The sequence below is a fragment of the Balaenoptera musculus genome, chromosome 9 (assembly GCF_009873245.2).
Source record: "Balaenoptera musculus isolate JJ_BM4_2016_0621 chromosome 9, mBalMus1.pri.v3, whole genome shotgun sequence".
NCBI classification, from domain to species: Eukaryota; Metazoa; Chordata; class Mammalia; order Artiodactyla; family Balaenopteridae; genus Balaenoptera; species Balaenoptera musculus.
In genome coordinates, this window is record NC_045793.1 from 12,534,249 (window position 1) to 12,550,200 (window position 15,952).

General features: G+C 44.4%; 1 protein-coding gene across 1 annotated transcript in view; it reads left to right on the forward strand.

Moving 5' to 3' along the window:
• TRPV5 (transient receptor potential cation channel subfamily V member 5) overlaps nucleotides 1–15,952 on the forward strand; it is a 28,065-nt gene extending 12,113 nt beyond the window's left edge. Inside the window, exons 11-17 of the mRNA XM_036863372.1 lie at nucleotides 6,842–6,928; nucleotides 7,040–7,116; nucleotides 7,365–7,530; nucleotides 7,734–7,800; nucleotides 9,533–9,801; nucleotides 14,242–14,348; nucleotides 15,123–15,952. Of these exons, the coding sequence (XP_036719267.1) occupies nucleotides 6,842–6,928; nucleotides 7,040–7,116; nucleotides 7,365–7,530; nucleotides 7,734–7,800; nucleotides 9,533–9,801; nucleotides 14,242–14,348; nucleotides 15,123–15,423 (1,074 nt within the window). The 3' untranslated portion in view covers nucleotides 15,424–15,952. The remainder of the gene's footprint in view (nucleotides 1–6,841; nucleotides 6,929–7,039; nucleotides 7,117–7,364; nucleotides 7,531–7,733; nucleotides 7,801–9,532; nucleotides 9,802–14,241; nucleotides 14,349–15,122) is intronic.

Consider the following 15,952-nt stretch of genomic DNA (forward strand, 5'->3'; position numbering starts at 1 on the left):
GTTCCCTGCCAAGATAAGGAATGCTGGAGAGCAGGGGTGGGGAGCCAGATCTGGGATTGTCTCCAACCTCTAGCTACTGAGCTACTGTCTGGGCTCTAGTTCTGATACTAAGCCACAGTTTTGATGTGATTAACCTTTTGGTGGATAGGGTACGTCCTGCTTCTGTGGGAATGGGTAAAGACTCCTCTGGAACGAGCAGACCTTTCCCAAGTTCATCTTCCAGAGAAAACACAGGGGCTAGGACATGGAATAAGCCCTTGGAAAGTAGACTTAGATGGAAATCAGGAGATCTTCCTCTGTTTTTGGCCCAGTGGTTCTCAAGTGGGGGTACGTAGCAGAAACATTTACATCTAAAAAAGAAGATGCTGGGTCCCTGCTCCAAACGAATTGAATCAGAGTCCTCAGGGTTGGCCTGGACACGTGTGTTGTAGCAAAGCTTCCCAGCTGATTCTGATGGGCAGCCTGCTTAGGAGCCCCTGCACAGTTTAGAGGATGAGAGTAACTCTTCATTAGGAACCAGCAGGTCTCTTTCTGGGAGCTTAATTCCTCTGTAAGAACCTTGGGGAAAAAAGAGGGTCTAGGATGGGGTTTGACAATTGTTTCCGGTGCGTTCCCCCTTCCTCGTGGTTACACTTGCTCCCCACCCTTCCCCACAGTGGTACCCAGCCTCAGCTAGGCCCACCCCTCTCTGGGCATTTCCTTCAAGACAATGAGCTCAGTCAGCTGGGAAGTGAAAACACTCTCTTTTGGCCAATTCTCAGCAAAGTAGGACCTGTCAGCCTCTGCAGGGGATCTGGCTGTGGACAACTCCTAAAATCCTAAGCCATGTAAAGAGGTAAAGGATTCCAGTCATTGTTGAATGGCATTTATTTTTTAAAGGGGCTGAGGGGGAGTATTTTCTCAGTGCATTATTAGCTGAGCCTGCTTAGGCGACCTTGCGCTAGGAATCTGGAAATTCCAGACAAGCCCACTTCATTGTCATCCTTTCTGCCATTTGCCTCCTGGTTCCCACTTCCTGATTCCCCTTTACCTCCCTTCTGCAACTCTTAGATCCTGTTCAGCATGCACCTGTCTGTCTACCTGCTCCCTTGTCTCCTTCCTTCTTTCCTTCCTTATGAATGCAGCATCTGCTATGCGTGCACTGTGGATAAACAGAAGAAGTTAGAGGTCCCTGCTCTCAGGAAGCTCTAAGATTCCTGGTGAGACATGGAATGTCCAGACGACTGCAGTGTGCTGGGGAAGGGCTGTAACCAGAGACCGGCACCAGGATCCTGCAGGGGAGACACCTGACCTGGCCATGGAGGGGCAGGAAAGGAGACCCAGGAGGAATGCTGTGACTTGGGTCTTGAGGTTGAGGGTGAACCAGAAAAATGGGGTGGAGGAAGGCATTCTAAGAAAAGGGCACAGTCCACACGAAGTCCTGACTTAACAACTGAGGACCCCAATAATTCAACGTGGCCAGAACTCACACAGAGTATGGGGACCTAGGGCAGGAGCCAGACAAGCAAGGGTTCTGTACATCACGCTTGGTAGTCTCAGTCTTATTTTTTATTCCTATCTCACAATGCACATTTCTAAGTAAAAGAACACATGTGCGACCAGCAAGGGTTCTGTACATCACGCTTGGTAGTCTGAGTCTTATCTTTTATTCCTATCTCACTATGAGCACTTCTAAGTAAAAGAATACATGCCCATGATTTAAAAATCAAACGGCAGGTATAATGAAGATCAAGAGTGCACTGGCTTGCCCCGCCTCACCCATGCCTTACTTCTTGGAGGCAACCAGTGTTTACCTCTTTAAGTTCTTCGCCCCTGTTGTCACCTCTGCACTGCTGAATGATGCACTTCTATCTCTGTTCATTAATGAAATTTAGACATTAGCTATTGAATGTCTACTATGATAAGGATTTAGAGAATACCCATCACTCCCATCTCCCCCTCATTTTTATTCCAAAGACATGGTGGAACTAGGAAAGGCATTAAACAGAGAAGCCATGGGGTTATATTTGCATTTGAGAAAGGTCAGTCCAAAAGCGAGGTGAGGGGGGATTGGCTGCAGGGTGCCATGGGTTTGCATTAAGGCAGTGGTGCTATGGATTGAGGGCCAGGGGAGCATTTGAAAGAATTGGGAGGCTAAATGAACGGGACCTTGAAAATGAGTGTCTCTGTTAATTCACTTTGCTAAATATACCCTTGATCCCTAAACCTTTTCATAAGAACCACAAATCTAGAAAGCTGCAGATCAGTCTCTCCCTATAGACAGGAAATCTTTAATACAATCCCCGAAGAATAAACTTCTAAAAAATTCAAAGAAAAACTCATTACCACTTTGAGTTTAGGGTTTAATTCTAGAAGGGCAAGGGTGGTTGATGAAGAGGGCATTCTTATTATCAGTTCAACAGACATTAGAAAGTCATTTGTTAAAATTCAATGCCCCTGTCCATTTTTATTTTATTTATTTTATCTTTTTATTATTTTATTTATTTATTTGGCTACATTGGGTCTTTGTTTCTGCGTGCGGGATTTCTCTAGTTGCAGCGAGCGGGGGCTACTCTTTGTTGCGGTGCGCGGGCTTCTCGTCGCGGTGGCTTCTCTTGTTGCAGAGCACGGGCTCTAGACGTGTGGGCTTCAGTAGTTGTAGCACGTGGCCTCAGTAGTTGTGGCTCGCAGGCTCAGTAGTTGTGGCGCACGGGCTTAGTTGCTCCGCGGCATGTGGGATCCTCCCAGACCAGGGCTCGAACCTGTGTCCCCTGCATTGGCAAGCAGATTCTTAACCACTGCACCACCAGGGAAGCCTGCCACTGTCCATTTTTAAAACACTAAAATCTTTCTCAACTTTGAAAAGAGTATCTATTCCAAATGAGAGCCAACATTACACATGAGTGTGAAATGGTAGAATTCCCCTTGAAATCAAAGAAAAGAAAAATGTTTTTTTTTTTTTTAAAGATTGATTGATTGATTGATTGATTGATTGCTATGTTGGGTCTTCGTTTCTGTGCTAGGGCTTTCTGTAGTTGCGGCAAGCGGGGGCCGCTCTTCATCACGGTGCGCGGGCCTCTCACTATCGTGGCCTCTCTTATTGCGGAGCACAGGCTCCAGATGCGCAGGCTCAGTAGTTGTGGCTCACGGGCCTAGTTGCTCCGCGGCATGTGGGATCTTCCCAGACCTGGGCGCGAACCCGTGTCCCCTGCATTAGCAGGCAGATTCTCAACCACTGCGCCACCAGGGAAGCCCCAGAAAAATGTTTTAAAAGCCCACTACTATCATCATTTTTTCAGCTTTATTGAGGTATAATTGACAAATGAAATTGTAAGATGTTTAAAGCGTTCATCGCAGTGATTTGATACACGTATAAATTGTGGAGGGATTCCTATCGTCTAGTTAATTAACACATCCATCACCTCACATATTTACCTTTTTTGTTTTGGGTGAGAATAAGTTCTGCTCTCTTAGCAAATTTCAGTTGTATAATACCATGTAATTAACTACAGTCACCTTGTTTTACCATTAGCTCCTCAGACCTTAGTCATCTTATAGGTGAAATTTTGTACCCTTTTACCACTCTCTCCTTATTTTGTCCGTATCCCCATGCCCTGGCAACCACTTTTCTACTCTCTTTTTCTAGGAGTTTGCCTTTTTGTTTTGTTTTGTTTTTTTTTGTTTTGATTCCACATGTAAGTGATACCATGAGGTATTTGCCTTAATCTGATGGGCTTATTTCACTTAGCATAATGCCCTCAAACTCCATCCATATTGTTACAAATGACAGGATTTCCTCTTTTCTGATGGCTGAATAATATTCCGTTGTATATATATGTGTGTGTATATATATGTATATCACATCTTCTTTATCCATTATCAATTGATGGACACTTAGGTTGTTCCCATATCTTTGCTACTGTGACTAATGTTACAATTTACATGGGAATGCAGACGTCTCTTCCAGATTCTGTTTTCATTTCCTTTGGATATATACCCAGAAGTGGAATTGCTGGATCATGTGGTAGTCCCATTTTTAATTTTTTGAGGAACCTCTATTCTGTTTTCTGTAGTGGGTATACCAATTTACATTCCCACCCATAGTGTACAATGATTCCTTTTTCTCTATATCCTTGCCAACACTTGTTATTTCTTGTCTTTTTGATTATAGCCATCCTAATAGGTCTGAGATGATATCTCACTGTGGTTTTGATTTGCGTTTCCCTGATGATTAGTGACATTAAGTACCTTTTCCGTACCTGTCAGCCATTTGTACGTCTTCTTTGGAAAGATGTCTATTCAGGTCCTCTGCCCATTTTTTAATCGGATTGTTTGGGGTTTTTTGCTACTGAATTGTATGAACTACCATTATTTTCATTGCAACTTTTGCACATGTATATTACCTTTTGTTCTCCAGAGAGCAATTTAAAAAAAATTAAAACCCTACTAAAGGGTCTGTGTAGCTGTCTTGGAGAGCAGCAAGGAAGGGGGCTCGCAGGAGGCTGTGGCCCTAGGCGTTCTGCTTTTAAATAGAGGACCTTTGGGGACAGAGTGGCAGAGGCAGCTACTTTAGGGCAATCAGATCCCAGGTGGAGCGGAGGCAAAAGCTTGGGGTCTCTGGACACCTCTGTTACTCACTGGTGAGCTTGAGCAGGGGAACTCCTACTCGTAAAGGAACCTGTTGAACAAGCAAAGCGGTGCTGGTGAGCGGCAGCCCCAGAAGGAGATTACGGTAACCAAAACTGTCCCCAGTGTTCTCCATTAGTTAGGGTTTTGCCTTTTCATCTCCTGAGGGAGAAAGCTGATGCCACTCTCTCGCTGTCCTCTAGGGGCACTCTGGTTCCCACAACTCTCCTGGCCAACTAGTGCAGTCCTTTTCTTCTTAGTTGAGCCAAGGAAAAAGGTTGGTGGCAGTTTTCCAAACGTATGCAACCAAGGTCCAAAGTTTTTTTAAAAGTTTAAAAATTTTGTACAGACACATATATGGCACAGATGCCGTTATTTTATTTCTATATTTAATGTTATTTTGTTCCTATAGTTAATGAACTTATTATTTATCCTACTACCTGATTCTCAAAAGGAGTTGGCCTGTTTTACAATGAAAGACAGATGCTATAGGAACATTAAGATCACCAGACCCATGATCTGAATTTTAGGATGGAGGAGAGGGGATGCAAAGATAGTTGTTTGAGCTGGGGATTAAAAAAAAAAGAGAGAGAACTCTGAGCTTCCTTGGAAGCAAGGCAAAAGGGAAATGTCCCACTATATGATAAAATAAAATTTGCCAGTTTCTCAAGAGAGATAAACGTCAGAGAAGTTTACAGAACATCAGTTCTTTAAACAACAGCAACAAAGGAACTGATATCTAGTCACAGGTTGTTAGATCATATTGTTTACTGGATACGTAGTCACCAACTCCTTTTCTGGTCTTCCCTGGTCCCATATGATTTATCTGAAACATTTCTACCACCTGTTGGTAAGTCTGGTCCTATTCTTCCCTAAAGACTATATCCTTGGCTTCTTCTGAGCTGACACACACCCTCTGAGCGGCCACAGGACGCTTGGTGGGTGCCTTCTTTATACCATAGATCACCTCCCACTACATAACATCTCTTCCTATTTCAAAAGCTATGCCTCTCACTGGACCAGGGTGTACACTGCTGAAGTAGCCTGCAGAGGGATTCTGCGAGGTTCCAGTTTATCGGCAGGACAGAGATGATTAGCATTTCTCATGCTTAATGAGGGATCACGTCCTCCCCAGCTTAGCTCACCCTCAGGGACTCTCAACTCCTGTCTTCGGTGCACAATTCAGAGATGTGACCGTGGAGAAGAGAGTTCCCAAAAGTCTAAGGGGTACTCGAATGTGCTGAAATTGTTTGTATAATTTCACGTGGGAATTACGTATATATGAACACAGTTTTCTGGAAGGAGGATCTGTGGTCTTTATGATATTCTCAGATGGGCTCATAACTTCAAAAAAGTTAAGGAGAATTATTGTAGAATTCTATTGCTGTATCTGGGTAATATTGCAAGCCTTTTCCTGTGAAGTAACATGTGCAGAAGCAGGATGGTTTTTATTCCATCTTGACCTTAGGACTGCAACTTCTACACCTACTATCCAGGATAAGGCAGGGCCCTTCCTCAGAACTGAAATCCATATAGTGTCTTTAGCCCTTTTCTATGTTGCCAAATCATAATAAAACCACAGTGAATATATGTACAGTGCTCTGTGGTTTATACACATCCAAATACATCTAATTTTGTCTTCACGATAACCCTGGGAGGTAAGCATTATAGTTTCCATTTTACAGATGAGAAACCCCAAGCTCAGGGAGTTTTAGTGACTGATTCAAGGTTTCACTGGAGCTAACAGGTTCTGGGTCCATATGGGAACCTGAATTCTGTGATGTGTTTATATTCTACTTGCTGGGAACCGCAACGAGACTGGAAAAGCTGGCCTTTCAGCATAGCTGAAATCAGCCCAAACCACTAATACCTCTTCCTGTTGGTTTAGCCTTCTTAACTTGATGCTCTGAAATGTGACCTCAGCCCCTCAGTACACACATCATCATAAATAACTGCTCACAACATATATATAAGAGGTGACTTGCTAGGTGGTTACTCAAGTTGTTAGTATATGTAACATATGTATATTAAGCGTTGGTTACTTAGACTAACGCCTTGGTTATTTAATGCCCTGGTCACAGACTGAGCCACAGTGGCAGGGGGGGTGTTGATGGTGTTGGTCCGGGGAGCTTTTCTTCATCTTGGATAGAGTTGAGCTGCTTTAGACCACTTACTCAAAAGGATTTGACTCTCAGACCATCAGAAAGCATTTCTTATCCTGAATTTCTCACCACAGGAGGCCTATGTGACTCAGCAGGATAAAATCCGGCTGGTGGGGGAGCTGATGACCATCTTCGGGGCTGTGATCATCCTATTCCTAGAGGTGAGGTGCAGCTGAGTTCAGGTGGAGGCCACCCACCTGAGGCCTCAGGTTGAACTGAAGTCCACATCGATCATTGTTCTGTTTTGTTTTGTTTTCCTGGCCTTTTCCCAGATCCCGGATATCTTCAGGGTTGGTTTCTCTCGCTATTTTGGACAGACTGTCCTCGGGGGGCCGTTCCATGTCATCACGTGAGTGTCCTTCCTTCCAGCGCCCTGCCTTCCCTTGCCAGAAATGTCCCAGGTCTCCCAATCCCTCTCTGGGACTCTCACTTCCAGGGATTTTTCTCTAGTGGGCTTGTGTGTGTGACGGTATATGTGTTTAGGTATGAAGACTGAGCCTGAGTGTTTGGGGCCCATGTAAGTCAGTGCCATGCTGAAGGGGACCTAGAATATTTCCAGCCCTCCTCTCACTTCCCCCCTCTCTGCTCTACCCCCAGCATCACCTATGCCTCGCTGGTGCTGGTGACCATGGTGATGCGGCTTTCCAACACCAACGGGGAGGTGGTGCCTATGTCCTTCGCCCTGGTGCTGGGCTGGTGCAGTGTTATGTACTTTGCTCGAGGATTCCAGATGCTAGGTCCCTTCACCATCATGATCCAGAAGGTCAGTGCTTTCCCCAGAGTTTCCTCTGGCTTCAGACATTGGACCTTTCCCAGACAGAGGGAGGGAGTGGAAGCAGAAAGGAAAATGCTGCTCGGAGTGGATCTGGTGGAACTCTGGTGACTTCCAATCTATCAGCAGTAGCTGCAGAGAGGCAGGTGGAGAAAGGTTCCCTCCACCCTCCCTCCCCTCTCTGTTTTCTGTAGATGATTTTCGGAGACCTGCTGCGTTTCTGCTGGCTGATGGCTGTGGTTATTGTGGGATTTGCCTCAGGTAAGCGCATCACTGTCTCCTCCATCAGATCATCGGATTCGGTTCTCCAGAAAGTTCTCTCTCACTCTTGCTCTCAGTTATGTCTCCTTTGCAATCCCCTTTGCTTTTTTTCCCCCTGGTGGAAAGTGAATCAAAAAACACACTTGCATTCTTAGGATCTGGGTCACTCAGGGTGGCCTAGAGAGTAGACTCATGTGCTCTGAATTTCTGGGCCAATAACATTCATGTTGACTAACTGCCCTGCAAGATCTTTAAAGGAGAGATAGAAAAAGGGCTTTGGAGAGAGAAGAATATTAAACAGGAAAGACTGGCCAGTCGTGAAAGGTGCCATAGGCAAAAAGTCCAGTATTTAATTCTACTATGTTTACACTTCAGAAGAAGAAACGAAAAGCATTCAATAACACATAAGGTGCCCTTTTTTCCCCTACGTGTGGTCAAAGTTGAAAGAAAAGAAAGGAATTTGAAAAAGGAGGTACAGAAAAAGGGTTTGGAGATTGTGAAGAATGAGAAAGGAAAGCAGAAGAGCTGTGAAGAGAGGCTGGAAGAAGAATGCCCAGTGGGGACCCAGTCACGGCCCAAGGCACAGGGGAAGGGTGTCAGAGAGGGGAGGCGAGGAAACATCCAGAACAGAACAGACAGAGCAGAGGGAGGGAGAGCACAAACGAACAAGTGGAAGACAGTTCTTAGGGAAAGGCAGAAAGAGGAAGGAGGAACAAAAGGCAGCAAGTCTCACCCAGTCCTCCATGTCGGCAGCTGAACCTCCATAAGGCAGGTGGATGCACCTGATGACATGTGAAGACCCACAACCCTAAAGACAATGACTTTTAGTACAAAGGACGCCATTCCTGTCCTAGGCATTCCCCTGCTTAATGGGGGTTCCCACGAAACAGTAGACTGAAAAACTACACCAAGATCTGAACTCTGAGAGGGTCAAACTTTGATAGGCTGCCTGTTTGGAGGATTCCTCATGTACCCTTCCTCCCCACTCTCTACTCCACCTGCAGCTACACTTATGCAAAATGAGGAACTATAACAGAGTCGTTTTCTGTAGATCTCCTAAAGCATCTCTTCTTTGTTGTTGCAAAGCCATACTTTGTCATAGACCCAAGTTCTGCTCTTGGGGTCACCTTATTTATATTTCCATTCCCCACACAGAGATGGGTCTTTTAGAGGTTCTAACGCTGTAGTAAGTTTCTAGGATGCCCAGTACCATCAAGTAGGCTACACGCTGAGCAGGGAAAACTTTTTTATGATGGTCCAAGCTCACCCAGGAAATCTCAGAGTGATGGATGGTTATCTAGAGGATACTGAGATTTTTTTTTAAAGGTGCTTTTCTATTAGTCCTTTCATGTGCTCAGTTCTTTAAAATTGTTGGAGATTCCATGCGTTCTTGTAACAACTTGCCTTTTAAATATTTGGTTCTAAAATGTAAAACCCAGTTAGGTGACATATACTATACTGATAGATCGATCGATCGATAGATATTTGCTAAATTCTGAGTATTACTGGTATGATAAACTTGGTCATAGGACATCTGAGGGTTAGCCAGGTCCACAGGGAAAATGTGACTTATATGTGTAATTCTACATTTATGTGCCTGTGTGCCTATATGTGCTTGTGTGTAAATGTATGGAGATATATACTGGAGGTAGAATGAATGCTGACCAGGCCCATGCTTATTGTGATAACTCCCCATTTCCTGATCTCCATGCCCTCTTCGTGGGCGGAGCAGCGTTCTTTATCATTTTCCAGACAGAGGACCCATCCAACCTGGGGCAATTCTATGACTATCCCATGGCGCTGTTCAGCACCTTTGAGCTTTTCCTCACCATCATCGATGGGCCTGCCAACTATGATGTGAACTTGCCCTACATGTTCAGCATCGTCTACTTTGCCTTTGCCATCATCGCCACACTGCTTATGCTCAACCTGTTCATCGCCATGATGGGCGACACACACTGGCGGGTGGCCCATGAACAGGATGAGCTCTGGAGGGCCCAGGTGAGTTCATTAGTGTTAGTCTTTTTTTTTTTATTAAAAAAAATTTGTATTGGAGTATAGTTGATTTACAATGTTGTATCAGCTTCAGGTGTACAGCAAATTGAATCAGTTATACATATACATATATCCACTCTTTTTTAGATTCTTTTCCCATATAGGCCATTACAGAGTATCAAGTAGAGTTCCCTGTGCTATACAGTAGGTCCTTATTAGTTATCTATTTTATATATAGTAGTGTATTTATGTCAATCCCAATCTTCCAATTTATCCCTCCCCCCCCCTTACCCCCTGGTAACCATAAATTTGTTTTCTACATCTGTAACTCTATTTCTGTTTTGTAGATAAGTTCATTTGTACCCTTTTTTCAGATTCCACATGTAAGTGATATCATATGATATTTGTCTTTCTGTGTCTGACTTCCTTCACTCAGTATGACAATCTCTAGGCCCATCCATGTTGCTGCAAATGGCATTATTTTGTTCTTTTTTATGCCTGAGTAATATTCCATTGTATATATGTACCACATCTTCTTTATCCATTCCTCTGTTGATGGACATTTAGGTTGCTTCCATATCCTGGCTATTGTTCTTAGTGTTAGTCTTACTAAGGGGCAGGGGATGGAGAGAAAAATCAAAGTGGAATATGCCACGGTAGATGACTCTTAGGAGAGTCACGAAACAACCCTGTGGGGCTGTCACTTCAACAGAGGTACTTTTGGATAGATGGAGGGGACTTTTAGCCTAAAGTCTTTTTTTATCTAAAAGAGTGTAAGATGGTAGGATAGGGTTAGGATCAACTCCCAAAAGCGCAGGGAAGGGTAGATTCAGGAGTCAACCTTGAATCCAGTGGGAACTAGAAACTGTTTTGTTCTTATATGTTCTAGTTTTTAATTTGGATCTTATTTTCTATTTGCTTCTATAACTGTTTCTCCATAATCTTTTCCTTATATCATCATAGGCTAATAAAATCTTAGAGTTGGAAGTGCCTTTAGTGGTCTTCTAGTTGAGCTCCTACCCAACATACACTCATTTATTGGTCAGAGGATCATTCAGTATCTTCTTTAATGCTGATTAGGATCTTATTATCATGTGGATCTGGGTAGAGGTTGGAAGGAGAGAGCTTTTTTATATTTCAAAAGTTTTTGTTATTAGAAAAGTCCATATTGCATTGAGCTGAAACCTTATCTTTCTGTAATTCCACTCTTTGGCCCAAGTTTTTCTTCTTGTATAATGCAGAACACACTCTCCCATAGGAGCGCCATTCAGATATTTGAAGACAGTCATCATTTATCCCCTCAGACTTTTCATTCATTAGCAATAATTATTTAGAGCCTGGTTTGTGTTGGAAAATGTCTAGGACCTGGGGACACAGGTATGATGATGTAGTCTGTGCCCTCATGGAGCTTACAGTCTGGCTGGGAAGACAAACATTAAATGAATGACTTCACAGAAAGCTGTACAATTAGAATAGCAAACGTGTCATAGAGACGTGAAGATGCTAAAAACAAGAGGCAACAGAGGAGTTTGACTGGAAAGTTAGGAAATGCTTTCCTGATGGAGTGACATTTAAGATGAGCGCCTAAACATGGGTAATAGTTGGTCAATTAAGAAGAATGAGGGGAAGGAATGGAGGTTAGGATTTGCATCCATTGGGACTTTTGGCTACAGGGACAGAAAACCAAATAGACTTAAAAAAAAACGGGCAGTGGGAAGAGGGTGTGTTGAGCCTCATAACTGGAAAGTTTAAGGAATTAAATCAGCTTCAGACATGGCTGGCCAGAGTCTGGATCTCCATTTTATACTTCAGTTTCTGTTCTTCTCTCTTTTGTCCTCTCTTAAGTCAGTCTCTCACATCATGTTGGTGAGACAGCTTAGAGAAGCTCTAAACTTACAAGGAATGAGCAGGTGCACTGTGTTCCAAATTCCAAGGGCTCATTCTTATTGTATTCTGTGTGTCTCCCAATACTGTGGATCTGTAGCTTTTAAAAGAGCATCTCCCTCTGTCCCCCGAACCCATCTCATTGCAACAAGTTTGATCATAGGCGCAGGTGGTGGTGGTGGTGGAGTTTGGGGGAGAATAGACTAATTAACCAGGGCTGTGTGAAGTCCAGTCTACTCTAACTGATGGACTCAGAGTAGAGAAGGAGTGATTCTCTAAATGAAAGCTGGGTTCTCTTACCAGAAGAAGGTGGCGGGGGTTGCTGAACAATGGCACAAGAAGAACAATAAATGTCCTTTTCAAGATAAAGAAAAAGCGCTGTCCAGGGAAAGGGAATAGAATGATTGAAAATCCTGAGGTTGGGGACTTCCCTGGTGGCACAGTGGTTAGGAATCCTCCTGCCAATGCACGGGACACGGGTTCGAGCCCTGGTCCGGGAAGATCCCACATGCCGCGGAGCAACTAAGCCCGTGCGCCACAACTACTGAGCCTGCACTCTAGAGCCCGCAAGCCACAACTACTGAGCCTGCACGCCCAGAGCCCGTGCTCCGCAACAAGAGAAGCCACTGCAATGAGAAGCCCGCGCACCGCAATGAAGAGTAGCCCCCGCTTGCCGCAACTAGAGAAAGCCCACGTGCAGCAACGAATACCCAACGTGGCCAAAAATAAATAAAATAAATTTCTATATTAAAAAAAAAGAAGTCATATCTTTAAAAAAAAAAAAAAAGAAAAGAAAATCCTGAGGTTGGAGGGAGCTCGGCGCAGCTAAGAAACAGAGAGAAGGCCGAGAGAAGCGTGGAGTACCGAGAAAGACGGGGTGGAAGAAGACAAAGTGGAGAATTGAGCTGCTTTAAGGATTCCTAGTTCCTTCAATTAATCAAGCTTCCTGAGCCCAATCCATCTTGACTGACCCTCTGTTCAGACCTACTATATCCTGGGCCTTTCAAAACTAGAATGGTCCTGATATGATTGGAGGAATGCAGCATGAAGAGGGGTCATGCCTTTCCTTGTTTTGGACACTATACTATAAATAGCACCTAAAATGGCATCAGGTCTTTTAGAAAATATGCAATGGGTTCTTACTAGGCTTATGATCAACTAGAACCCCCGCATCTTTGTTACATGACTGACTTAGCTAAGCTCCTTTACCGTTTTTCCTGTACTTAACACAGACACTTTAGTCTTTCTTTTTTTAAATTTTTATTGGAGTATAGTTGATTTACAATGTTGTCAGCTTCAGATGTACAGCAAAGTGAACCAGCTATACATACACATATCTCCGTCCTTTTTCTTTTTAGACTCTTTTCCCATATAGGCCATTACAGAGCATTGAGTAGAGTTCCCTGTGCTATAAGGCAGGTTCTTATTAGTTATCTATTTTTATACATAGTAGTGTGTGTATGTCAATCCCAATCTCCCTCCCCGCCTTATCCCCTTATCCCCACAAGTTTGTTTTCTACATCTGTGATTCTACTTCTGTTATGTAAATAAGTTCATTTGTACCCTTTTTTTTAGATTCCACATATAAGCGATATCATATGATCTTTGTCTTTCTGTGTCTGACTTAGTTCACTCAGTATGACAATCTCTAGGTCCATCCATGTTGCTGCAAATGGCATTATTTTGTTCTTTTTTATGACTGAGTAATATTCCATTGTATATATGTACCACATCTTCTTTATCCATTCCTCTGTTGATGGACGTTTAGGTTGCTTCCATGTCCTGGCTTTTGTAAATAGTGCTGCAATGAACATTGGGGTGCATGTGTCTTTTTGAATGATACTTTAGTCTTATACATAAATGTAGGACCTTACATTTGGTTTACTTAAATTTCATATTAGTGGTTTTTGACCAGCATTCCAGTCTGGTGAGATCATTTTTATATTGCTTTGTCATCTTGTATATTACATATCCCTCCCAGTTTTGTGTCTCAGACATATTTGATAAGCTTGTCTTCTATGTTTCATCTAGGTAATTAATGAGGGCTGGGCAAAGGACAGAACATGTGACATGCCACTAGAACTTTCCCTGCCAAGTTTGGAGTCATTCACGCACCCTTTTCCTTCTTAGCATATGGGTATTTATTTAATTTGCTGCAAATTCCCTGAATATCAGCAGCATCATTTCATCCCCAAGATCATAGAGATCCTATTTAATCACATTATTTAAATCAAGATAATTGGTTTATGGCTTTCATATGAAAAAGGAAATGAGATTAGTTTGGAGTGACTAATTTTCCAAGAACCTGAATAGTAATGCAGGGGTCACTGTTTTATTCAAAGCACTCGTAAAATATCCTCTCCTTTTATGGTAGGTGATGAGTAAGGCAGGTAGCATGGCACCTCCCACAGGCTAGGGCATGGGTAGGTGGCTGTCACCTCCACTGATCTCTGGCGTCCTCATCCCACAGGTTCCTTTTGGTTCCCTCTGTCAGTAGCCTCAGGGTTCTCTGAACCTCGTGGCTCTTTCTGAGTTCTTCCTCTATCTCTTGGCTCCTCCTAGGTCGTGGCCACCACGGTGATGCTGGAGAGGAAGATGCCTCGCACCCTGTGGCCTCGCTCCGGCATCTGTGGGTACAAGTACGGGCTGGGGGACCGCTGGTTCCTGCGGTGAGTGACAATGTAGACATGTGAACTGTCAACCAGTGTGAGGCCATGGGAACAAGGGTGACTGGTTCCACATTTATGACCCTCCCCTCCATTCTTGAGATCCCAAATTGGACCCAAAGGAGATATCATCACTCCGTAAAGCGAGACTGCATTAGCCTGTATGGGGGAGGCGGGTGGAGCTGAAGCGATGAGAGCTGAGAAGCTGAGAGCTGATGTCAGGCTATGAGTACATAAGGGCAGTAATGTGAACGGCTAAGAATATGAGTCCGTGCTCGAATGTGGGCATGGGTCACCCAACTTGGTCTAGTCTTGTTTCCACCTGACCCCCACTTCTAGTACATTCTTGAAGCTTCTAGTCTAGCCTCGAAGCTAACCTGCTCCTTTGTACTCTACCTTCATCTCCTGACCTGGCTCTCCTCTCTCATTTATTTCCTGAATTGCATCTTCTCATCCTGACGACACGCTTATCTTTTAATTGGCTCTGTTTTCTCTTTCATACTCACCCACATTCCCCCCACCATCACACGCCCACACAAGCCCTACTACCCTCCAAGTCCTGAATGCACAGCCTTTTGGGTCTCTCTCCTAGTTGTCCTCCATCTCCCTCTACTTCCCTTCATTTGATCCTAGAGGGTTTTCTGGCTTCAACGCTGCTAACTTCCTCCCCCTTTCCTCTCACTCCTGTTTCCCACCTGTGCCCCGCTCACTTCTGCTTCTCCCCATGGCCCATCTCTCCCCAGCTCAGCTGAGTCCTCTCCCCTTTCCCCTCCTCAGAGTTGAGACCAACCAAGATCAGAATGCTTTGCGAGTACGTCGCTATGTGGAAGCTTTCAAGGGCTCAGACAAGGAGGAAGAACATGAGCATCTTTCTGAGAAACAGCCCTCTGTGGTTGAAAGTGGGATTCTAGCCAGAGCCTCCCTGGCCCTCCCGACTCCCTCCCTGTCCCGGACCACATCTCGAAGCAGCAGCAGTCACCGAGGCTGGGAGATCATTCGTCGCAACACCCTGGGACACTTGAATCTTGGACTGGACCTTGGGGAGGGGGATGGAGAGGAAAGTGTCTATCACATATGATTAGGACCCCTGTTACTCTCCTTCCGACTCCAGGTAGGCCTGCGGGGGGCAGAGGGAGAGACACTGCCTATGCAAGCATCTGACCTTCATGCCCATTAATCCTGGGAGGGTGGACAGAATAATTCTTAAAGACCATCCATGCCTTGCCCTTCACATCAGCATCTAGGGATGAGCAAAGGGCCCCACATATCTTCTGTCTTCTTGGAAGTCCCACATCTTGGGAAAAGAGGGTATCTTTTCAAGCAAAGTTAGACTTGGCAACTAAAGACACGAGGTAGGGGTGCTAGGCCAGTAACTGGGTCATCTCCCTTTCTACCCCATGAGGCACTAGATTGTAAGCTGTGAATCCTCCCTGGTTCCACAGGGCTTCATGTGGGAAGAGCCAGGCATGGCATTGAGGTTGTAGCCTCTCGCCTCTTCTTGTACCCCATAGGACTCCCTCCCCACCTACCAACCAAACCCCAACTAGAAAACTGCAAGAAAAAAGGTTCTTTATCCTTCCTTTATTTGAAAAAAAATGCACTGTGAT